This window comes from Micromys minutus, assembly GCF_963924665.1.
Source record: "Micromys minutus genome assembly, chromosome: X".
Classification (NCBI taxonomy): Eukaryota; Metazoa; Chordata; class Mammalia; order Rodentia; family Muridae; genus Micromys; species Micromys minutus.
The window spans coordinates 48,150,876-48,174,127 of NC_137970.1; the positions used below are offsets into that span (position 1 = coordinate 48,150,876).

General features: G+C 49.0%; 2 protein-coding genes across 9 annotated transcripts in view; one reads left to right on the top strand and one right to left on the bottom strand.

The window, feature by feature from the left end:
- NHSL2 (NHS like 2) overlaps nt 1-21,426 on the top strand; it is a gene marked incomplete at its 5' end in the record, with an annotated part of 228,837 nt that extends 207,411 nt beyond the window's left edge. For 3 of the 8 annotated variants that reach the window (XM_080910895.1, XM_080910896.1, XM_080910897.1), the window contains 7 exons: nt 9,651-9,806; nt 11,678-11,805; nt 12,098-12,290; nt 14,515-14,646; nt 15,815-18,148; nt 20,086-20,218; nt 20,965-21,426. In XM_080910895.1, the coding sequence (XP_080767021.1) occupies nt 9,651-9,806; nt 11,678-11,805; nt 12,098-12,290; nt 14,515-14,646; nt 15,815-18,148; nt 20,086-20,218; nt 20,965-21,286 (3,398 nt within the window). In that variant the 3' untranslated portion in view covers nt 21,287-21,426. The remainder of the gene's footprint in view (nt 1-9,650; nt 9,807-11,677; nt 11,806-12,097; nt 12,291-14,514; nt 14,647-15,814; nt 18,149-20,085; nt 20,219-20,964) is intronic. The other 5 variants (XM_080910898.1, XM_080910900.1, XM_080910901.1 and 2 more) reach the window with 2 other exon arrangements.
- Nucleotides 6,987-9,193, bottom strand: RTL5 (retrotransposon Gag like 5; the record flags this gene model as incomplete). Its single annotated transcript, XM_080910904.1, has 1 exon — nt 6,987-9,193. One exon carries the CDS (start codon nt 9,191-9,193, stop codon nt 7,391-7,393), a length of 1,803 nt encoding a protein of 600 aa, XP_080767030.1. The 3' UTR covers nt 6,987-7,390.
- Nucleotides 21,427-23,252: the final 1,826 nt, after the last annotated feature.

Sequence of the window (23,252 nt, forward strand, 5' to 3'; positions counted from 1 at the left end):
ACATCACATTTTATGCATGTAAGACAAGGAAGAATGTATCTGAAAAAAACGCTATTTTGAGATAGGATCCAGGTTTCCTAAACTGCCGGGGGACTTCACACATAGCTTGCCAAAGATTAACATCCTGCCTGAGATCTTAGACTACTTTTATTCCTTGGGCCTAGTTTTGTTGTTTTGTTTTGGTGTTTGTGTGCTTTTATCTGTTTGTGGAGATGAGTGAGGAGGTCTCATTATGTAGCCAAGTCTGGCCTTCAAGTCGATGTCCTCCTGCCTCAGTTTACCAGGTGTTTGGATTAAAGGCATGAGCCACCATGCCTGGGTCCTGGCTGGGTGTCACTCTTCTGTTTGCTAGGTAGCCAAATCTGGCCTATAACTTGTCATCTATCTGCCTCAGTTCTAAGATTACAGGTTTGTGTCACCATGCCTACATCCCCTGGGCTTTGTTTCTGAACCATAAAACTCTGCCTGTCTGCATGCTAGTGCTATGACATTTGTCAGCTTCACCTCCGGGCCACGTGTCTTAATCTTCCAAAGCAGGGCTAGCGGCACTGCTCGTAGGAACATTGTAGCAATTAACAACTGGAAGGCATTTGGGCTTGAACTCGTAGTCACTCTAGCTAACTAAGTATTGGCTATTGTCATTGTTGCTGGTTCATCTCATTCATATGCTCTACTATCCCCTCTGTTTCTTAGAAGAAGGAAATTCAATTATAGAAAAACACAGTGATCAAGGCAAGGGCATGCATCAGAAGAATGGCAGAAAGAAGCTAAGTTCAAGGCCACATCTGTGTAAACCTCAAGCCCAGTGGAAGTCAGTCTACATAATGGAGAGGAGGTCACTGCCCTCAGAGAGATGATGGCCATCGCCAGGGAGCTCAGGTAAAGAGGGAGCAACTAGCTCCTTGGCAGTCTGAATGAGATAGGCTTTGCCTCCTGTCCTCAGTACAGCAATTAAAGAGAGAAGTAATGATGAAAACCAGATAAAAATGGTTTGCCATGTGGCCACATTGAGAAGAGGAACAAGTAAAGAGGCGCAGTAACTTCCAAGTCCTTATATGGGGCTATGGATGTAGAAACTAATCACTGACCCATTATAGTCTGGGCTCTGTTCTGTCCTGCAGGTTGGTCTGATAAGTTGTCAGAACTCTTCCTGGGAGGCAAGTTCCTCCTTTGGCTGACATCAAGGCCCTTTCCTTCTCCCAGCATGCAGTTCCTAGGAAATTTTTAGTTCTTTGGGTTTTGTGGTTTCAGAAGTCTGTTAGCAGAAGAGAATACCGCGAGTCGGTCATTAGAATGTTCCCTCTCTTGCTTAGATGGTTGTAATCCCTATAGCTTCCCCTCTAGCTTTGTTGTGGGGACCTTCTAGCTCCATATAGACAACACCAGACAGGTCTAAGGGACCAGTCCTCCTTCCAAAGGCTACTACTAATGCAGCATCCATATTCTGTGGAGGAAGTCCACATTTTCACATTGCACAGATCCTGCAACAAGGAGCTCATGTTGCAACCCAGAACACCCTTGTTCTAGCCTTATGGTTCAATGGGGTCTGGAGTATAGGGCAAGGAGGAGCTTCGATGGGCTGGGATGTTTAGGGGCAGATGTGGTTTCATAAAGGAAGTGATCTTAGAACTGAGCAGATAGCCAGTAGACTGGTGCCAGGAATGTGAATCCCACCTCTTTCCCCTTTTCTGAGTCCCCCATTTCCCTTTCCCCTTTTCCTTTCCTTCCCTTCAGAAGGTTCTCATTATAGTGTGCAGGTTGGTCTTGAACTCCTGGGCTCAGTCCCCCAACCTCCACCTCCCAAATAATTAAGACTTAGGACTCATGTCATTCATCCTGCAGGTTTGAGTTTTCAAGACAGATGGATGGGATATTCAAAGGCCCAGAAGCATGAAAGGGTGTGGTGTGTAAGGAGAAGAAGGAAGTGATTCAACATCTCTGGAGACAGGACAGGCTAGAAGAAGAAAGTAACTGGGCAGATCAGTGGGCACGCCTACCTTTTGACCAGATAGAGAAGAATGTCAAAGTCAGATCCAGGACAGCCATTGACAATGAGACTTGTAAGTTCAGAGCAGCACGTGTGTACACATGCATGCAAACACACTTGGTAACACCACTCCAGATACATAGAAAGTGTGTTGATTAGCAGAAGATAGTAGAGGTTGGACCAGCAAGGAACGATAGGGGAGAGATGGGGAGAGGCTGAACTGAGAGTATAGGAAGTCTGGGCTGGCTAGATTGTCTGGCCTAGTCCATACCTTCGCCAGGTTCATTTATGTGTGGTAAGTGGGAAGAAAGACTGGAACTGCAGGGAACTGGCCCTCCTTGTTTCAGCTGTGAGATAAGCTCCTCCCCCAAGCCATGGCCAGTACCTCACAATTTCACTCTAACCTTTCTCACGTTAACATCGGGGAGCCCCCTGTCCCAGTCCTCACTCTACCTCCATCCCCCATTCGGAGGGCTGCTGAGGTAAGGGGCCCCTAGTCTACATCTGCATGTGGCAGGCAGGAAAGGAAGGGGGTTGCAGGGAGCAGGTCAGGGCCTGTTCACTGTCAAAGGAAATATCCACCCCTTTAAGCCTTTAAGAAACTGTTTTCTTCCAAGTAGATCCCCCTGTTACCAAGGCAACTTGAAAACTCTGGTCTTTGTGTTTCTGCCCAGGGTCCCTGGGGAGATATAGCCTGCTGGGCTTTCTCCTAGTCTGGGCAAGATGCAGGATGCACTAACTGGAGACCCTTGTGTCGGGGTAGTCTCTCACCTCATTCCCCAGAAGGAGCCCTCGTTACCCCTTCCTGAGCCCCATAAGACAGTTTTGACCATGGAGGGCACAGTCTGCACATCAAGAGGCCCAACTTCTTCATGACAAATGTCTGCATCCATCCTAGAATCTGAGGCAGGTGTCATGGAGGGGGTCAGCTTACTTCAGACTATGGTATATGCTAGGCAATCATTGTTACATAGATATCTCAATTCTATACTAAACATTAGAACCATCTCCCTGGCCCGGAGCCTGCTTTGGGAGCTGTATGGGAAGGCTTGTAAGAAACTGGCCAGCAAATGTCCTCTGGACTACTTAGTCCCCACACCTAGGCTGGCATTAGAATTGTCTAGGAAGTGTTTCAGAACTAGGAGGCACGAAGATTGATTATGTGGGTAGCATAGATAGAGATTATGAGCACAGATTCTGGGGGGTCACACTGCTGGGGTGACCTTGAGCCAGTTATGTAAATTTCCAGATCTCCATTTCCTCACTTAAAGATCATTTAAAGGACCAACTGAGGAAACAAAAGGACAGTTGAGCCAGTATCTTAGGCAGCAGAAGCCTCTGTCTCGTGCCATCTCTTAGGAGGAGGGATTTGAGAACCCTCCTCATCTTCTCATCCTTCTACCCCTCCCCCTTTCTTCCTTTCTCCTATTCTGGCACTTCCTTATTCTTGGCATGTAAAAGAGCTGCTATGAGGTGCAAGGTTCCGTTAGGTTGGCTGCCCAAGATCCCAGGTGTGGCCTGTCTACCTTTGGGTGGCAGCAGCAACCCAGAAAAGCAGTGTTGTCTTCAGCGAGCTGCCTGCTTCCTCAGGCACAGGCTCGCTTGTTCTCCAGGCAGAGGTATTTATACACCTGCCTTTTCAGCACCAAACTGCTGCTGCTATTCTTCCGACCATGTCATTGGGCTGCTTAGCTGGTTCTGTGAATGCAACAGTGACTGGAAAAGCAAAGAGTGGGTGTGGCCACAGAGAGGATGGGGTCGATGATAGGCCTTGGAAGCCTGCAGGGCTGCCGCACAGTGGTTCTTTTTTTCCTCCTGTCCTTCACCTGATCTCCTTAGTCCTTACAAAAGCTGACCCCAATTACCCCTGCCTACAGCATCATGAGAAATCCCAGGGCTGCTGGCATCTCATCTGAACCCCTAAAACCCTAGAAGGAGGCCCAGTGTTCAATGGGACAGCTCACAACCTCGTGCTCAGCACTGCCACTGGGCCGGCCTTGCTGGATTTCTCTGCAAAACACAACAACCACCTACCTGCCTTGCTCCCTCAGAGCCCCCAGATACAGCTCACTTGACCCAGTGCCCCACCACCACCACCACCATTAGAGACAACATTGCCCGGCCAGATTATAGTATTGAAATGCTGGTGAAACACTTCTCCTCCCTGTTTTCCTCTGAAGATACGAGGACTGTTACTGTGAGGGTGCAGAGCAAGGCGGAATCAGGAGACAGGTCTGACTTGTTAGACAGTAGGACCAATGGACTGGAGGCAGAGAGAGCAGTTCTGGGAGCTGACTACAAACAACTACAGGACTGTAAAGAAGCCATTCACCGTTGCCTATAGGGCCGCAATGGACTGGAGGCAGAGAGAGCAGTTCTGGGAGCTGACTACAAACAACTACAGGACTGTAAAGAAGCCATTCACCGTTGCCTATAGGGCCGTGGCTTCTAAGTCTGTGTTCTTCCTTACCTTAAAGAGGGTGAGACTAATAAATAACCTGCTGCCAAGGATGTTTATCAGGATGAAGGATAAGGCCCAGCACTCACAAGGAGGAGGGGAAAATGTTTTCACTCATGTCTGAGAAAGCTAAGCAAGTCCCAGAATGGGGTGTAGGTCTTCGGACTCCACACTCTATTAAAAAGCAGGGAGGTCTTGCTGACCCTACTTAATTAGCCTGCTCTGGGAATTTGGTTCCAGCTAGTTCACACGAGTCCCATAGCACCATCTAGTGTTCCAAAATGGAAGGGCCCTTTCTCTCCACCTTGCCTGCCTCCACCCCTCCCTTCCAAGAACTGCTTGTTACTGGTCCTTCTTTTCCTAGAGGATTCCAAGGCTTCAGGCTAGCACAGATCAGCTAAGGTGCCTGGGAGTAAGCACCTTAGGTCCCTGTCTATGTTTGTTCAGTAATGCAGACGGACGCAATCTTTACACACCCTTTATGTTCTTTTATTGAGGAGAGAAAGCTTTAGCATACAGAATAATTTATCTTCACGGCACAGTAATACAACAGTAACAGTAATAACAGTAACACATTTGTTTCTCTGGAGCTTCCGAGTGTCTTTGGATCACTCTTGTACCCTGCATGCAGCCCACCCCCACCCGATTCCCACCCCACCCCACCCCCACCCCCACCCCACCCCACCCCTACCCCTCAACCCAAGGAGGCACTCAGAGCTTCGGATAGCTCCTGTAACTGTCACATCACAACAAATATTGAAGAGCTGGGAAAGAAGGGTAAAGGTCAAAGGAAGTTCAAAGCCCCTCTGCCCCCAGAGGCCCACAGACCAGTTTACTGCTCACACGCTCGCTCGCTCGTCTCCCTGGCTGAGGCTACAAGCATTCAAAGTAAGCACCATGGAGTCAGGCAAATTCTGTGCCAAGGGGGTCTCTGAAATTTGAGGTACAAGACACCTGTTTTTTGCACTCCTCCACAAGTACCCAGGCAGCGTGACCAGCATGTTGACATCAGCAGACAGGGTCCATAGCTTCGAAGAATAGAGTTTTCCCTTCTGGAATTCTCGATTGAGGAATTAAGCTGAAAAACAAACACAAAACAAAGTCTTCACATGGTTCTTTTTACTCCTGCCCTGGTGGGGATGGGGAAGCCAAACAACTGAAATGTCTAACGACTGACTCAGGAAGGTAAAATGATTCTGCGTCACACAGAAGACAGCCATTTTAGGCCTGCTGCTGGCCCTCCAGCTGGATGGATGACCTCACCTTTGAGAAAACCCACTAGAAAGAAAGAAATGCCGCCTCTGTGTGGTGAGATTCTGAATGATTGTGAGGGAGCTCTTTTGTCCTTATGGCGTTCTCTACTTCCCAATGTTTCCATGATGACTATACATTAACGTTTCTCATTGGGTAAACCATTGTAAAAGGCAGCAGCAGGTTATAGGAACCCAATTCCACTGATCTTCAGACTAAGAAAGCAACATGCTAAGCAAAAAGGCCACTTACCTCTTGCTGATGAATAGAGATCTCACCATAAACCAGTCTGAAGACTAGGTCTGTCTAGGACTCCTCTTCCTCAAGTTCCTTCTTCTGGCCTTAAGTTCAAATTCTAGGTCTGGGTTCTCATCTTCAGACTCCAGTGCGGAAGATACAGCATTTTTTGTTTTCTTCCTGCTGACCACAGACAATTGGGCTCCACTTTGCCCAGCTGCTAGGCACTGTGCAGCAAGTTCAATGTCCAGGAACAAGCTGGGCCAGCAGTGAACCAGGCTGCCATTTTGTGGCCAGACTGACATAATACATGTGTACTTTCTACTGCAGAAGCAGGATTTTCTGGACCCAAAATTGAACCGCAGGTCTCTTACTAGGGGCACCTGAATTTGTGCCCAAGAAGCCCCTGGAGTGTGTAGGAGGCAGTCACCCTTTAAGCCACACTGGTTAACTGGAGTTCAACAACAGGCCTGGGAGAGATTTGCCCCTCATGTGAGAGCCATGGGGGGTGTTGGGCGGCAGTGTTGCAATGAGTCCAGTATCTGCAGAGCCTGACCTGTTTTCTCCTTTCAGAACTGAAGACTCTTTTGAGTCAGAGGGGCTTGAAAGAGTAGGCCAGCAAGGCCACCTCCACAACCTTGAGGACACAGTCTCCTCAGAGGCCTCTGGCTGAGGCTGCAGTCCAGAGCCTAGCCAGGAAAGAGAGCCCTGTTCCTAAAGCAAGATTCACTCCTTAGGACGTGAAACTGCCACCTCTGCCTCCCCTTCCCCTGGTCAAGGGTCCTGAGGCAGGAGTCTGAGGAAAGGTAAACCCCAGCATTCAAAGTGAAGTCCGCATGCCACCATCAGCCAAAGAGAGTCAATCTCAGCCGAGCTGTCCACTGCGTGTGTGGCTTTGCATATTCTCACTGTGCTAGGTGTAGGTTCCCCTTTCAGGCCCTTCTGCTGGAAATATGGCAAGTGTATATTTCTTGGTGTCATCCTGCTCGCTGTCTAGTAAGTGGCCTCAGTGGCATTAAGAGTTTCGATCTAATGCCTTTAGATCCTTGATTGGGGCAGATCACTCAGGCATTGGGTAAAGTCAGGATAACACTGTAGAACACAGGGCAAAGAAGCACAGGAGAGGCAAAGATTGGGGACAACTAGAGAAGACAAAGGTGACCAGTGCCATTTACAAGAACAGAGACTTGCTTTGCAACTTGTGTGAGGACTGAACACAGTATATGTCAAGAGGACTGTGAATACTGACCTCTCCTTTCCTAGACGGCCCTGGTTGGGCACATCTCACTCTCTGGTTGTGACTGCAAAACTATCTGGAATTCTGCAGGTCTTCCTTGGGTTCTTCCGGTCTGGAGCTTTCGTACGGACTGGTCAGTAGATGGGGCACGTACAGCAGCAATAGCAGAGCAAGGGAAGCAGTGGAAGGGTGTGTTCCCGTGGCCAACTCACCCCAGTATTCACACTCGAATTCGGCCTTGAGTAGCTCGGTGGCCCCCCTGCCTAGGAGTGAGGCAGAAGAGCACGGAGGGGCGTCTTCGCATGTGGCGTTGCCCCAAGCGACCTGCATGGCGAATCAGTGGTGGTGAGCTGTAGAAGGAAGGATTGGTGCCTGAAAGGCCCTCCAGAAGTGGGACTCGATTCTGGTTCCTCTGTCTGCTAGAGTGCACTATGGAAGGTGATCCGCCCAGGTAGTTTTCCGCATGGTAGCCTATCGCAGAGCTAACGGTCTGGGTTGAAGTGTCAACAAGGACAGGCTCATCCACCACCATCAGCTCCCCATGTAGGCTATGGTGGTGGGCAGCAAGTGCATGCATATGTGCATGTATGTGCTCATGCACATACACATGCTCGTGCCCTATCACCTCGCTCCCCTGCTCCTGTTCTGACTCCAGGACCCTAACTACAACTTCATCTTCTTCATATTTATTTTCATCACTATCCTCATTCTTCATCATCTCCTCCTCCTTATCTTCCTCCTCCTCGTCCTCCTCGTCTTCATCCTCCTCGTCGTCGTCATCTTCATCATCCTCATCTTCATAATCCTCATCCTCATCTTCCTCATCCTCCATCTCTTCTTCCTCTTTCCTCATGTCCTCCTCTTCCTCCCTCATCTCTTGTGGGAAAGCCTTCATGTGCTTCCTCTGGTCCTTCAGATAAAGCCCATGCCCGCCTGCCTCTTCTCCCTCACCCTCATTTTCACTGTAGAACTCCACACCTTCATTTTCATCCTCATTAGGAATTAGTGCAAAAGGGCAGCAGCTATTTTGAACTCCAGGGAGCGAAGCTGGCTTGGGAACACGCACTTTCCTTTCTATCTCGACACACTCCAGAATCAGCTCATCCAGGTCTGCCATTTCAGTGGACCATAAGAGTTCCTTTCTGAAAAACTCTGACAAGCCTTTGAGAAATTGGTTTTGGAGGCGACAGTCATCCCAAGACAAGAACTGAGCCAAGAACTGAAAAGCATCTGCATAGCTGCCCAGGGTACAGTTTCCCTGCTTGAGCTTGCGTATGGCCTTTTTAGCCACGCGTGAGGGGATGGGGCCACAGAATTCCTTACGGATTTCATCAAGGAAGCGCGGGAAGTTAGCATGCAGGGAGCTTCCTTCCTGGGTGACTGAGATAGCCCATTCTCTTGCTTCCCCTGTGAAAAAGGAGATCAGAAAAGCCACCCGTTCTGCTCCCCCAGGGAAGTGATCCTCGTGATCGGCTATGAAAGTCTCTAGCTGCATCAGAAATTCAGCCAGGTAGACTGGGTCGCCTGAAAAGGGTTCTATGTCTGGTCGCTCCAGCGGTGGCAGAAGGAACTCTAAGGTTGGCTCCTTTGGCATGGGGGAGTGCAGTTCTGGCTGGGACAGGCTGGGTGACAGAGGAGGGTCACTGGACCCGTCGGGGTTGGAATAATCCTGGACCACATTAATCAAAAGATCATCTGAGACATACTCGGGATCTGTGCGTGGAGGAGGCCAGCACAGGAAAGGCACCTCCTCCTCCTCTTCCTCCTCCTCCTCCTCCTCCTCGGGAGTGGGATCGGTCTCATTGAGCAGGAACTCAAAGTTCTCCTCAGCAAGGACCGGCACTATGGGCACCGGCCAGCGGATGTAGCTCGAGACATTGCCCCGCAAGGAATTAACCTCGGCCAAGGCTCTTCCGAGCTGCAGGCCCAGTTGGACATTCTCTCCTCGGAGGGCATTTAACTCCTCTCGCAGGGCCACATTCGCCAAGCGGAGGCTATTGAGATTTCCCGCCGCCTCTGACATTGTGACAAGTTCCCGGGGCTTTGAGTGCCGGGCACTTGGGGGTTGGGAGTTATGGGGACTGCGGGAGGAAGCAGAAATGCGGAGGTGGGCGTGGGAGGAGACCAAAGTGCGGCGACAGGGCAACCCGGCGCAAGCGAGGCCGGGCCACACCCACAGGGGCTCGGTCCGGGACGCGTTACCTCGTGGCAGGGGTCGGAGAGGGCAGGCAGCAGCTCGGGACCTGGAGGCAGCAGGCGCAGGAGACGGACGAGACGCTGGCAGAGGTGACGCCGACAGAGGCAGGCAGAGTAGGAGAGAAGGGACTGCGGCAGGATCTGTCGAGGAAAAACCTTGCAGACAGCGATCCCTCGCCTTTTAAGCTCAGCCACGCGCGCCCCCCGCAGGGGCGGGCCTTCGGGAACTGAGGGAGCCCACTGGCTCCCGCGGCTGCGCTCTCACTCACTCTCTCCTTCCCTAGCTGCAGTTAACTCGGGTCGGGAAAATGCGACAGCGACTGCCCACTCGAGGTCGTCATGGCGACAGCCAGTGAACGTGTTCCTCTCCTCGGGCAGGCCCCCGAGTGTAGAGGAACTGCTTCGCGAGGCGCAGCTCAATCTCCAGAGCCTGTTGCAAGGTACTGCGAGGGCGGGGGGGGGGGCTGCCTAGAGGCGGCTGCGCAGCAGGAGGGAGGCAAAGAAGAAACAGGGAGCTGCAAAAGAAAGAAAAACAGTTCCAAACCATCTCTCTTTTCACCTTCCACACTGATGATGCTGAGATTCTGTTTCCAGGGCTATTGCTCTCTCTCTCTCTCTCTCTCTCTCTCTCTCTCTCTCTCTCTCTCTCTCTCTCTCTCTCAAGAAGGATACAGGCTAAAGACAGTTTAGTGGTCAAGCAATTCACAGAAAGGGAAATGGGAATCTCCCTCAGTAGGGACTTCCAGCCCTCCTGTTATATTACCCATGCCTTGGAATTCTGGCACCAGAAAACAAAGGGGTCTCCTCAACTGGTCTCCCCACACTCTATCCCACACTCTATTCTTGTAATAACCTCCCAGACAGACGCAATGAGCTCCGCCATAGAATCACATCCTCAATGTCGCTTAGTGGTATAGTGGTAGCATGTGCAAGGCCCAAGATTCTATGTCCAGCACCACCAAAAATAACAAACAAGCAAGCAAACAAGCAAACAAATAAATAAAAAAGCCATCTCTTGCTACCTCTGCGTTTCTCTTACTACTTGAGTTTTTCAGAAACACAGGGCACGGGGCTGGTCCCCCCGGGAGGTGCCTGATAGATACTAAATGTACAAAAGATCTTAACAGTTCTTATTTCTCCATGCCAGCATATATTAACCCCAGTGCAGGATAGAAAACCCCTGATGGGCCTCCCAACTGGGATGCAGCTGAAATCCCCAACTCTCGGCAAAGGGCAGTAGTGACCTTAGAGAAGCAAGATGCTAAGAGATAGCCATGAGTCCTGTGTCCAACAAGGAAGAGTCATGCAGGAGGGGGGAGGGGAGTAAATGTGTTAGTTTAGCGTCGGCAGAATTAAGACCAGTAAGCAGAAACTCAGAGAGAGACACACTCCATCTCCAAAGAAAAACTTCTGACATGCCCCAGGGGCCACAGTTCAAAGAGAGGAGTGCTCTTTGGCTGTCTTACCTAAGACTGAATAGCACCTGGAAGGGCTTCTGAAGACGGAGTCTGAGCAAAGAGATATAGCTGCAGAGAATCAGGCCTGAGAGCAGGCCTCAGTACCAGATTCGGAGTCTGTTCAGAGGCACAGAGGATGTTCCTTCTGAGCTCTCACTTGCTGCATTTCATCTAAGCCATGGCTTTGGTCAAGCTCATTTAAATCTTACACATACTTCCTTCATCATGTGTTGGTGAACGTTGCTGTCTTCTATGTCACCACCTTCGGTTTTCTTACTTTTAGTCTCTCTAGATCTGACCCCACCCACAGTGGAACCAGATCCAGAGAACATCAAGTATGAATTCTTGTGGCCACATATGGTGGCACAAGCCTGTATGTAATTCCAGCACTCAAGAGACTGAGGATCTTGAGTTCTGAGGCCAGCCTGAGCTACATGCAAAACTTGGTCCCAAACAAAATAAAGCAAACGTAAGTTCTTAAAGTCCAAGACAGGGTTCCAGACTGGACTTCTCAGTGTGGCTCTCTTCCCTTATGCACACTGTTCCTGGGTAGCGCTACAGAACATCTGAAGAACTGCAGAGCCTCAGAGAATGGAACTTTAGCAAAGGATGTCTACATCCTGAGTGTTGGCTCCAGGTTGAGCACTTAAGGTGGGGACCACTCCTCTTCTATCCTCATGGTCCTGGAAACCAAGCCCTTTTCCATTTCTGAATCCAATGGCCAGAAAATAGCTCAAAGAAGCAATCAAGTCAGAGTGGGTAGCTTAGTGCAGGAGACTGGCTCATGGTCCTCCCCCCAGCCTGGCACTTGGCTGAGGTTCCCTAGAGTGTGTCTCCACTATGCTGTTTTTCAGAAGAATATGAGGAACAGTATTCAGAGGCCAGACTTCTGGGGCAGACCTTCCGCTCTTCTGATGAGGCCCCTGAGCCTACTCCCAGTCCAAGGTCCCAGTCTGCCAAGCGACTAGAGTTTGTATTGATGGTGAGTTGCCTCTGCCCCAACCTGGGAGAGCCAGCGTGCACCCACCAAAAGGGGATCTTGAACTGTTTCCGTGACCCCCTGGAAGCTGCTGTTCATCACCGCTCACTAGCAGGGCTGCTGTGAGGTCCCATTGGGAAGGGTCCTGCACAGTGGGTGCCTCGCAGGCATCCTGTCCATGCTTTCCTGCCTTCAAGAGGATGCTTCCAATCATTCTGCCTAAGCAGCCGTCCTATGGGCACCAGCTCCTCGCCACTCAGAAGCACACCCTTTCCATCACCCTCTCTCCCAACAGCCTGCAAAATGGCAGCTGAGCAAGGATGAGACCACGACCCAGGGTGTGAGGGCCCCCGAGGCCTGCCTGAGCCTGTCTACTGCCAACAAGCAAACTGCCTGGAATGGCCCCTTCCCTCTACCCATCCTAAAGGAGAAGCGCTGGCTTCAGCCCTGCTCCACACAGTCTGACCTTGTGCCAATCAACATCTCCGGTAGAGTTGCTGAGCACCACCTGTTTGCTTCCCTTCATCAAACGGCCCATCCTCTCCAAATGCACTGGGTGCTGGGGAGGGAGGGCCACTCTGTCTGCTGCTGGCTCACCCTGCACTGTCCAGGTCATGACTCCCCAGGGAGTGGAAGCTTGCCAAAGGGGACTGTGGCTGCTCTTCCCTCTCCTTCCTCTATCCACACTGCCAATAGAACGGATGCCATGTGGTAGCAAACAAAGGTTTCTTTGCAGGATGTGCCAAATGATCTTGCTGAACTTAGGTGTTCTTTGGAGTTTAAATGGAAACAAAGTTTGTACATTTTGTTTGTTTCACATAAAGATAATGTTATAAACCCAAAGCTGGGTCTGCAACATACAAATAATAGACAAGAGAGGGGAATCGGAGTACACAGTGGTTTAATTGTAGCATAACAAGGGAAGGGAACACAAAAGACACAGGGAAAAGACAGAAAGACCAAAAGGGGGCCCAGGATGACCTTGAGAGTCGTGAGAAACCGTTTGCATTTGTCTTAGTCTCTTTTCCTATTGCTATGATAATAGACAAAAGGAACCACAAGAAAAAGAGTATATACTGGTTCACAATTCAAGGCATCAAAGTTCATCAGGTTCATCCAAGGCAGCTGGAGCTTAAAAGTAGCTGGTCACATTGGGTCCACAGTCCTGAAGCAAATGAGTGCTTGCCGCTGCTCAGTTCCCATTTTCCATCTGTAGGGCCCAGGATCCCCTGCCCAAGGAATGGCCCCATCCACAGTTAGGTTGGATTTTCTTGTTTAAGTTAATCAAGACCATCCCCACAGGCACATCCAGAGGCACATCTCCTGGTGATTCTAGGTCCCGGCAAGTTGACAGCACTATCTCAGTCTCTAGGTTACGGGCACATGGAACTCCTGCTCCCCACTCCAGTGGCTGTAAAGAAAAGGTCCAGTTGTGTCAGGAAATAAGACATGGGGCCTTAGGAAAGCAAGACCTCAGTAATCAGAAGGGACAAGAGAATGCCTGGAAGTTAGTATGACCCCTGTTGTGTTGGAACAAGTTGGGAAAAACAATGAGGACAGCTCTCTGGCTCTGTGTGGTCATGCTCCTTGGGTATGGGTTCATCCACTGCCCCCTAGAGTCATCTTGAAAAAGAGGGGCAGGGAATAGAGCTCACAACCTAGGGAATTTTGCCAAACAATGATGTAGATTCACAAAACAGCATTGATGTGCTCTGTCTAAATGGCTATCTCACTTGCAGGCGGTTCTTGAGTTTCTCCTGTGGAGCCTTTTGCTGGAAAGGGGCTAGAGTGGTGTGGCTGGGTCGGGGGTAAGGTCTGTTCAACTAGCTGTTTAGTGAGAGACAGAGAGGGGAATTGCCTGTCTAGAGCCATGGACCACCTCACCCTGACTTTGCTCCAACAAATTCCAGAAGTAAAGGCCACGCCAGCACTTTAAGAGAACTAGATAGGGCTCAGTCAACACAAACTGCTCGTTTTGGTAGTATGTGGCCAGGTGGCTGTAGGACAGGCTATCAGGCTGCTGCTTAAGTGTTGGGGTCAGTAGAAGATACCATCTTCGCCTGGACCCTGTGAAGGCCTAGAGAAAAGATCATAGTCACTCTAGGCATGGTAGAACATACTTGTAATCGTATCGCTCTGGAGGCAGAGGCAGGGTGATGAGGTCAAGTCTAGGCTGGACTCACAAAAGCAATGCCCAGGAGTCTAGAGTCCATCCTAGTGGTAGATTATTTGCCTTGACTATAAGAGGCTCTAGATGCTCTCCTCATCGCCAGAGGAGAAACTTTAATGATCACAATCAAATGACATCTAGCCTCAGCCCATCACTCCCACTCCACAAGCAGTGATGCTCACCCCTGCCTGTGCATCTGAAGAACATCCCAAGGAGCCCTAGGCAAAACTTCTACCTAGGCCCTCCTCCCAGAAAGTTGAATGTTCTGGAGTTAAGGTCATGGAATTTCAAAAGCTACCCAATTTATTTTATTATGGAGCCAGAGTTGAAAAAACACACCCCGGTAAACCTAAGAAGTTCAGGTAAACCAAGTATATGTACCCAGCACCAAATTGGGAGGGATGGGGAAGAAATGTCGCCTGCCTGGATGCTATTCATGTTCATTGCTACTGCCATCATCCCTTCTCTCTACTGCAGTCCAGCTTCCACTGTACTGTAAACAGAAACCAGGATGCACCCAAGTGTCTTTATTTTGACTACAGGGCAGCAGTTTGATAGACATGCAAGTTTTCGACACTCGTTGTTTAACACAGAGACAGCCGTGAACCCCAAGTCCACCCTGAGACGGAGGCGGACCATTATTGGATTCTCTAACTTTTCTCAGCGAGACCAAGGTGACCCCAACATAGTTGATCCCCTCAAATCTTTTCCCCTACCCCTCCCACTACTCCTACCATGCAAATGGCATTGTGGCAGTAGGGTACTGGAATAATTCTGGGGAGAGGGACTTTGAATATCCTGAGAATGCCAATGTAGTAATTAATTAAATGGTAACTAAGGACTTTTGGCAAGACCAGCAGTTGAGTTTGGAGAGCAGGTATCTCAGGCTAATAAATCCTGAACAAAAATAATCCATTATTATTTGCCATTACAAATGGAATGTAATTTAGGTATAAAATTCACACCTTTAATCCTAGCACTCAGTAGCAGAGGCAGGAGAATTGTCTCCAGTTTAAGACCAGCTTGGTCTCCATGAGTTCTAGGCCAGCTGAGGACTAATAATAAGGTCTTATCTCAGAAAAAAAGAAATGTTAACATATATGCCAAATTTAGGCAAATAGATAAAAGTGGGGAATCATCCCCCAACTCGTCATCTGCTGTTGACTATAATACAAGTCACTGTTACAGTACAAGGAACTAAAGTTATGTAGTCTGCCTATCATGTGCCTGGGATATAGTCAACATTCAACAAATGTTGACTATTATGAATTATCATATTGGTAAAGTAGTAATGATAGTAATGTTTTAACAGTCATAGCTGTGATTGCGAGAACATTTTTGGATACTGAAATATCTGAATGATGTGGTCACATCTTTGAGTTATTCTAAGTCTTTTATGTTCAAAAGTAAAAAGTGACAGATGCTGGAAAACTCCAGATCCACTGCTGCGACTGTGAGCCACATGGTACTGTGATCTTTAGTCAGTTTAGAAACTTTTTTTCTCACCTCAGGACTGATAAACCCTGAGGTCAGCTTCTTTTATGAGTCCAGGGAAAAAGTATGGGGGAAAACCCAAGGTAGCCCTATGTGACACTTCTACTCTGAAAAGAGTCATCAAAGCTGGAAAGCCTTTGGCAGCCATCTGGCCAATTCAAGGGTACCCTGTGACTCACTGTGTGGTGATGGGCAAGAACCCAACTTCCCCCCCCGCATCCTCATCTGTGAGAAGAACCAAGGAATTCTGTTGGCAAATGGTGCTTGGCACAAAGTTAATGTTCTTGTCATGAAACAGCTGATTGGGGATCCCTTGCTGTACCACTCATGTGTGTCTTTCATCCCCAGGTCACAGCAGCATCCCCGCAAGCAGCCTGGCCCGCTCTGCCACCTCAGACATCAGGCCTGGCCACTCAGCTCCACAAGTTGTTCAGGGAAGAGTTGCTGTTGGGCAGGAAGCTCGATTCCCAAGTCTCACCTCGCCACCAGGACTGAGACACTCTTCTAGTGAGCCTGGAGACTCTCACCAGGCACGCAGTGGCCCAGACCCTCCTGGCATGGAGAACATGGCAGTGGTGTACAGTGTCCCCAGTTCTTGCAATGGACCAACAGAGTCAACGTTCTCTGCTTCCTGGAAGGGAGATGCTTTCACATACATGACCCCAAATGCCAGCAGCCAGGGCAATCAAGTCAGTGAAAATGGAAAAAACCCTTCCTCGGGGAATTCTTGGGTTCCTCTGAACACACTCCCACCTTTGGTCCCTAAGGAGGCAGCCACGCTCTTTGTCACCCGTGATAATCCAGCAGGATGCACTGGGCTACCCAGTTACTCTGAGCACCCGACTCTACGAAGACAGATATCAGAAAGACCTCCCAAGATTGGCCTTCTTGCCCGTGGTACCTCAAGGCTGGAAACGGGCCCAGGTGGGACCAACAGGTTCCGAGAGCGGTCACTGTCTGTGCCCACAGACTCGGGTGTTACCTCAGTGGACTATGATGAAGAACAGAAGGCCAGTGAAGCCCGTATCCTGCCTTATGCCAGTACAAGCTCCGAGGGCAGTAACAGTACCGACAACATTGCGGCCCTCAGCACTGAGCAGGAGGCACAGCACAGAAGGCAAAGATCCAAAAGTATTTCACTCAAGAAGGCCAAAAAGAAGCCCTCTCCACCCATGCGAAGTGTCTCGCTCGTCAAAGATGAGCCAGCCCTCCCACCAGAAGGCGAATTGGTACTGCCCAAGGACCAGAGGCCCAGGAGCCTTTGCCTCTCGTTGGAACACCAAGGGCACCACCCGCCTCACCCAGATGCTCAAGGTCACCCAACTGTGCCAACATTCAAAGATCCAGAAGGTACGCAGTTCTCTCATCACTGGTATCTTACTGACTGGAAGTCTGGTGATACCTACCAATCCTTGTCCAGCTCCAGCACTGCCACCGGCACCACAGTCATTGAGTGCACTCAAGTTCAGGGAAGCTCAGAGTCTTTGGCCTCCCCTTCCACCTCCAGAGCGACTACACCCTCCCAGCTCTCCATTGAGGTGGAAGCCAGGGAAGTAGCCTCCCCTGGGAGGCCCACTGGACTCATGTCCCCTTCCAGTGGTTACTCCAGCCAGTCAGAGACACCCACACCCACTGTCTCCATGTCGTTGACCCTGGGCCACTTACCTCCTCCAAGCACTAGTGTCCGAGTTCGTCCTGTGGTACCAGAAAGGAAGTCATCACTGCCACCAACATCCCCAATGGAGAAAATCTGCAAGTCACGGTTATCATTTGACCTACCATTGACCTCTTCAACCACCCTGGATCTGTCAGGGATGAGTATCTCCATCAGAAGCAAAACCAAGGTGAGCCGCCATCACTCCGATACCAATTTTGGAGCCAAACTAGCACAGAAAACTAGTCCAAACCAACCGATCATGCCCATGGTTACTCAGTCTGACCTCCGTTCTGTTCGCCTGAGGTCAGTCAGCAAGTCTGAGCCAGAAGATGACATTGAGAGCCCAGATTACACAGAGGAACCTGGAGCAGAAGAAGTCTTCACCTTGCCAGAGAGAAAAGTGAAACCTCCCATAGCTGAGAAACCTCCACTGGCCAGAAGGCCTCCAAGTTTGGTCCACAGGCCACCCTCTCTTCCTGGGGAGTATCCACTAACTTCTCCTACTATGGCTATGACACCAAGGAGCTCCATTCCACACATGAAGCCGCTCCCCCAAGACAGCTACACAGTGTTGCGGAAACCAAAGTCACCCAGCTTCCCCGTTGGGAGGAGCCCTGGGGAGTCAACAGCAGCCTCCAGCCTTGTCTTCTCACCTCTTGCCAGTTCCTCTGGTGCTTTCTTCTCAGGAACACAGCAACCTTCCCAGACCAGTGTAGAAGACGTGGACCCCAAGGTGAGAGCCCTGCCTGAAAGAATCAGCCTTCAGAGCCAGGAAGAAGCTGAGAAAAAGATGACCAAGATTCCACCTCCAGTACCAAAAAAGCCCAGTGTGCTCTACCTGCCTCTCACCTCCCCTGTAGCTCAAATGGATGCCTGCATGGCAGAGCCAAGGCTGCCTTTCAGCCCCATCATCACCCTGGAGGAAGATGCCAAGAATCCCTCCACTGGTGATGACCAGAAGTCACCTGGTAAAAGGGTGACTTCGACTCTTCACATTGACAGAGAAAAAGAGGTCATCTCTCCAGGTGAGTAAGCTGGCTTTTGGCTTTTCCCTTCAGTTGCAGCAAGGGATGAGGGTGAGGCTGGAGTTCAGAGTCAGAGCAAAAGCAGTATGACCAAATCAGAAGAGGCACATGTAGAGCGTTTGGGTTAACTCTGAAAAGGAACTGCTGCTTGGCCTTACTGTCCTAGGGATCAGGACTGACCCAGGACAGATCTCCAAGGCTAAGTCTGGGCAATCTATCCTTGTCTCAGGCATTACATTAGCACATTGGAACTTCCAGCCTCCATCTGCCAAGCCAGACATGCAGTCTCTGCCCTAGGAGTCCAGCTCACCAGATAATAGTTTTCTTTAGCCTCACTAAATTTAGATGAATGCACAGGACCCAGTATTCTGTAATACCAAGTTCAAGTGTCCTGGAAGGCTTGCGGGATTCTGAAAAGATGTGCTGTGTTATTACCCGCATTCTCTTTCAGAGTCTCCCAGAAGAAAGGGCACAGTCTTCCTTAGATGATTTCATTCTAACTCTTCCTCTCCCTCTAAGACTAGGCCAGTTCATGATTCTCCTTTTTGGTTGATGCTGTTTCTGTAGGTTTTTGTTTTAATTGTAAGATGCACACAGCACTTACATTTTCACCATTCGGGGTAGGGAGGGCACAGGTTGCTTTGAGTGTGTTCCGCTATCGTTCTTTACCTTATTTTTTGAGACAGAGTCTCTTACAGAAGAACCCAGAGCTTATTTATTGGCTAGACTAGCTGGCCAGCAAGTTCTGGGCATCCACCTGTCTCCACAGAACAAGAAATGGATCACTAGGATCACAGACATACACAATGATGTCTGGCTCTTACATGAATGCCAGGGATCTGAACTCGGGTCTTCATGCTTGCATAGAAGATGCTTTACCAACTGAGTCATCTTCCTGGCTCTAACCCCTCCTTTTTGAGACAGAGTTTCACTGTCTTACTTAGCTTGGCCTATAAGTCACAATTCTATGTTAGCCTCTCAAGTGCTGGGGTTGTAGATGTCTGTCACCATCCCTGGCTTAATTTCAGCCATTTTTAGCTATGCAGTTCATTAGCAGTTAAGACCACTGATGTTGAGTTACCCTTCTCCGGAATGTCTTTTATCTTAAGAATGAAGGTCTATACCCTTGAAACAACTCTCCCTTTCCTCCCTCCTCCCCTGCTGTCCTGATGACCATGGTTCTCCTTTTCAGGCCTATAGATTTAACTGCTCTGGTTGCTAAGTGGAATCATAGATTTGTCTTTCTTTGTGATTTGCTTATTTTTATTAATGCCCTCAAGGCTCAATGATGTGTTTCTCATCATTTTTAAACCCTTAATACTGAACATCAAAATCTCATGACCTTCTTTAAGCTGATTTAGACGTTCAGTGTAAGTTAATCACTGTGCCGAAAGCAAGTGAGCATGTCAAAACCACGGGTTATTTTCAAATATGCTTCCTCGACTCCACAGGCTCCATCCGATTCAAACAGGTCCCATCCCCCGCCCCCCACTGGGTGAGGATAATTGCTTTACCCTGCTCTCAGTATCTTGAGTTTTTTTAATTATGTATTTATAACAAGGGGGGCTGGGGAATATAGCTCAGTGCCAGAGAGCTTATCTACTGTCTGCATGGTCCCAAGTTCCATCCAAAGCACTAATTTTTAAAAATAAACAAATAAACAAGAAAACATGCTCAGACCACCTGCTTTAATGAAAAGCAAACATGAGACCAGGGATCTGGACCAGTCTTCACCATGTGGACAATGAACAGCCTGGGGGTAAATCATTAACCTTTTGGACTTCATGTTCCTCCTTGAAAAATGGAGCCATCAAAAGGCTTCTTCTTCCCTGATGTTTATTCCTAGTTGCTTTGAATATCAAGTGAAATACTGAAATTACATGGGCTTTGTCCTAGCTATCGTGGTCAAAGTCATTCCTTTTGGTTCTTTTGCCTAGGGAGGTCTGTGGAACCCTGTGTGGAAGAAAAAAGTTTAATCAGTGATAAAACAGCCGAATGGATTGCGGAGGAGGATGATGACGTGTTTGTGGCTTCTCGCACAACTGAAGATTTATTTACTGTGATACACAGGTCAGGATCATTTTCTTTCATTGTAATTGCAATTGCTTTCCCCTTTTCTACCTGAAGAAAAATTGCTGCCTCTGAGCAGCCATTAGAATTGCAAGTGAAGATTAAGTCCAGGTACCTACATTTGTGAGCACAGTCTGGGGCCTCACATCTCAAATTCACTGATGTCTTTGGGTGAAGCGGAGGAGGGGAGGACCAGGTGCTGAGAGAGGCCCCTCGTCTCCTAGCAACTGCTTGGCCTATTGTGTCTCCATCTGCTCCCTCACAGCTCTGTCTGCAGTCAGAGACATTTAACCCTTCACAGAATTCCTTGTACCACAGAATTCTGTCTCAGGGCAACATAGAGCACTGGGCAGTATATGAAAGCAGGGACTTCTGCAGAGGGGGAACAGAGGTGGGCATAGGGGCATGACACAGGGGTCTATGAGCCCAATTACTGGTATGGAGTCAAAAACCTCTAGCTGTCTTGATTCGGCCACTGAGCTACTGGCCTTGACTCTTTTAAGTTTGTTCTTGATCTCAGAATGAATAAGGACTGAACCTGTAGCTTAGGGCAATCGTCTCCAGTTGTCGGCATTGAAGAGCATGTGGAGAACCGAGGGCCCTGCAAGGGACCTGGGAAGTAACGCACAAGGCTGTCATATGCATACTGTTGAGCACATCCCTAGCTGGCAGGTTTTCAAAGCTTTGCTGGCTTTCTGTTCCCTGAATTCCCTGAATTGCCTCAGATGAATCTTTCTCTCATTTAGGTCCAAAAGAAAGCTCCTGGGCTGGAAAGAGACCGGGGAGGGCTTCACGGGAAGCAGACCCAGCTCCCATTCCCCAGTGAAGAATACAGCTGATTCTCCCACCGGTGAGTCTGCTGCCGCCCCAGGGCCAAGTGGCAGTGCCTGCCTAGATGCTGGTAGAAATGATGAGTTCAAGGCCTTGCTCCAGAAGAAAGGAAGTAAGGCAACTCCCAGGACCCGCCCCTCAGCGGCTGAGCTGCTGAAGACCACTAACCCCCTGGCTCGAAGAATTATTGCACAGTTCTCAAAAGACTACGAACCCACTGACAACCCCAGTACCTAAGCCCTGCTTCCTACTTACTAGACCTGAGTAGAGAAGGAGGAAGACGGAGGGCTTTAGAAAGGAATTTACCACAGGAATGACAAAAGAATCATTGTCTTTGACATTAACTCACACTCTGGACAGCAGAGAGGACAACTCGACAGTGGAGCTCACTGGGCACTCGAATAGGCTTCAGACTGTCCGCATTTCCATTCTTCATTCTTGCCATGACTGAACATTGGAGTCCGACTTCTCATCTCCCGGCACTGTGCACTGAGAGCCTCGGATTGGAGAGCCTGTGTACCATTTTCTCAACGTCTTAGCTCCGTTGTCCATTGGCTCCTGTCACTGAGAGGCACAAGTAGGGAGAACAGATTGGGGACTTCCAAAACCAGGCCTGGGGACAGAGGGTACAATTCCACTGCTGATTATTTACTCTCTTGAAGAGGCCCCGATGGCCCTATGTGAAGACACAGAAAGACACCGAAGCATCCTCAACCACAGTGTTACTTTCCTCCAGAGAGAGTTCTGCAGGCATGCACTAATTACGGCATGGGGTTGATTGGATGGCTTTTGTGGTGCAAAATATGAATGTGACTCTTCCAAAACTTCATGCCTTTTTCAGTTTGATTGTCTATGCGGAGATCAGGGTGATGAGTTTTAATAAACTTCTAGGACCTGCCCCCCCATTAGCTAGAAAAGATGGGACAGGGTGGTGCTGACTGAACCAAGCTCAGCAAATGAATGGGACATTTGTTCACTCACGTCTAGCCAAGGTAACTCGCATGCGCGCCTTGAGGTCTTTCAAGTGTCTGTCAACATGGGTAGCCAGGATCTGTGCCCAACTCATGCTGAATACTCCAAGAACTCTCATTTCACTTGCATGTAACATTCATTACAGAAGTATGTAGGTGAAGGCCTGGCATCAGCGAAGGCTCCAGGAGTAGAAAGTAAGTGTATTTTGTCCCGGTATCATTCCATTCCAATTGTGCATTTTTGTGCTTGCTTGGGTTTTGTTTAAAGGAAGTCTGACTCTTTCAAAAATCGAGAACCTGTACACTGAAGAAAAGATCTACTCAAAATCAAAAAGGCAGCCTTGCTATGGCCCAGAATACAAAAGGGCTACTTTTTGCCATCTAGGTACTGCCATTTGGTCAACTTTCGGTTAGCCGCAGTGGAGGACAGCAGAGGAGCTGAGATCAATAGAATTTGGAAAGACTTCCAGAACAACCACAACTACCCCTTCTTTTCCAAAGTCTACAGGTACTGCTGTTGTTGACAACTCAATTTTGTAAGCAGAGCAAGAGCTCCTGACTTCCATATACCTGATTTCTGAGGGGCTAGGGATAAGACAGGCAAGACACTGAGCAGAGACCCTGCTGGCCTGTGTTAGAAAGTTCACAGTCTTCTGGTCCCCAGAGGCCAAAAGGAAATGAACTTGTAGCATGCTTTGCAAAAAAAAACAAAAAAAAAACAAAAAACAAAAAACAAAACAACAAAAAAAAGACAAAAACTAGTTCCCTGACCCTCCCTTCCTCCTGTACCCCTGCCCCCTGCACCCCTTCCCTACCAGATTCCTTACTCGGTCTCTTGGAGGATACAGCAAGAGGCCAGAGACAAGCAGCTCTCCATCTTAAGAATCCTTATCAATGAGGATCAAGCTCTTAGCTCAACTGCCCACACTCCAGCAAGACAGCGTGGCTGAAACTGAAATTAAACTCCACTGAGCACTGAGAAGACTCGGGCTAATGGCATGGAAGCCCTAGGCTGAGATCCTTGGTTGGGTTGGTCTAATTCTGAATTCTAGACAAATGAAAATAGGTCAAGCTCACCAACTGTCTTCTAGTACTTCTCTCTCCAATTTAAAAAAAAAGGCCTCTTAAATAATGAGACAGTTCTGAGGATCTCTAGTTGTTTTGGAAGTGTTTAAAACATTTGATATGAAGATCTTAACCAAGTTTCTTAAGTTTTGACTGAACTTAAAGAA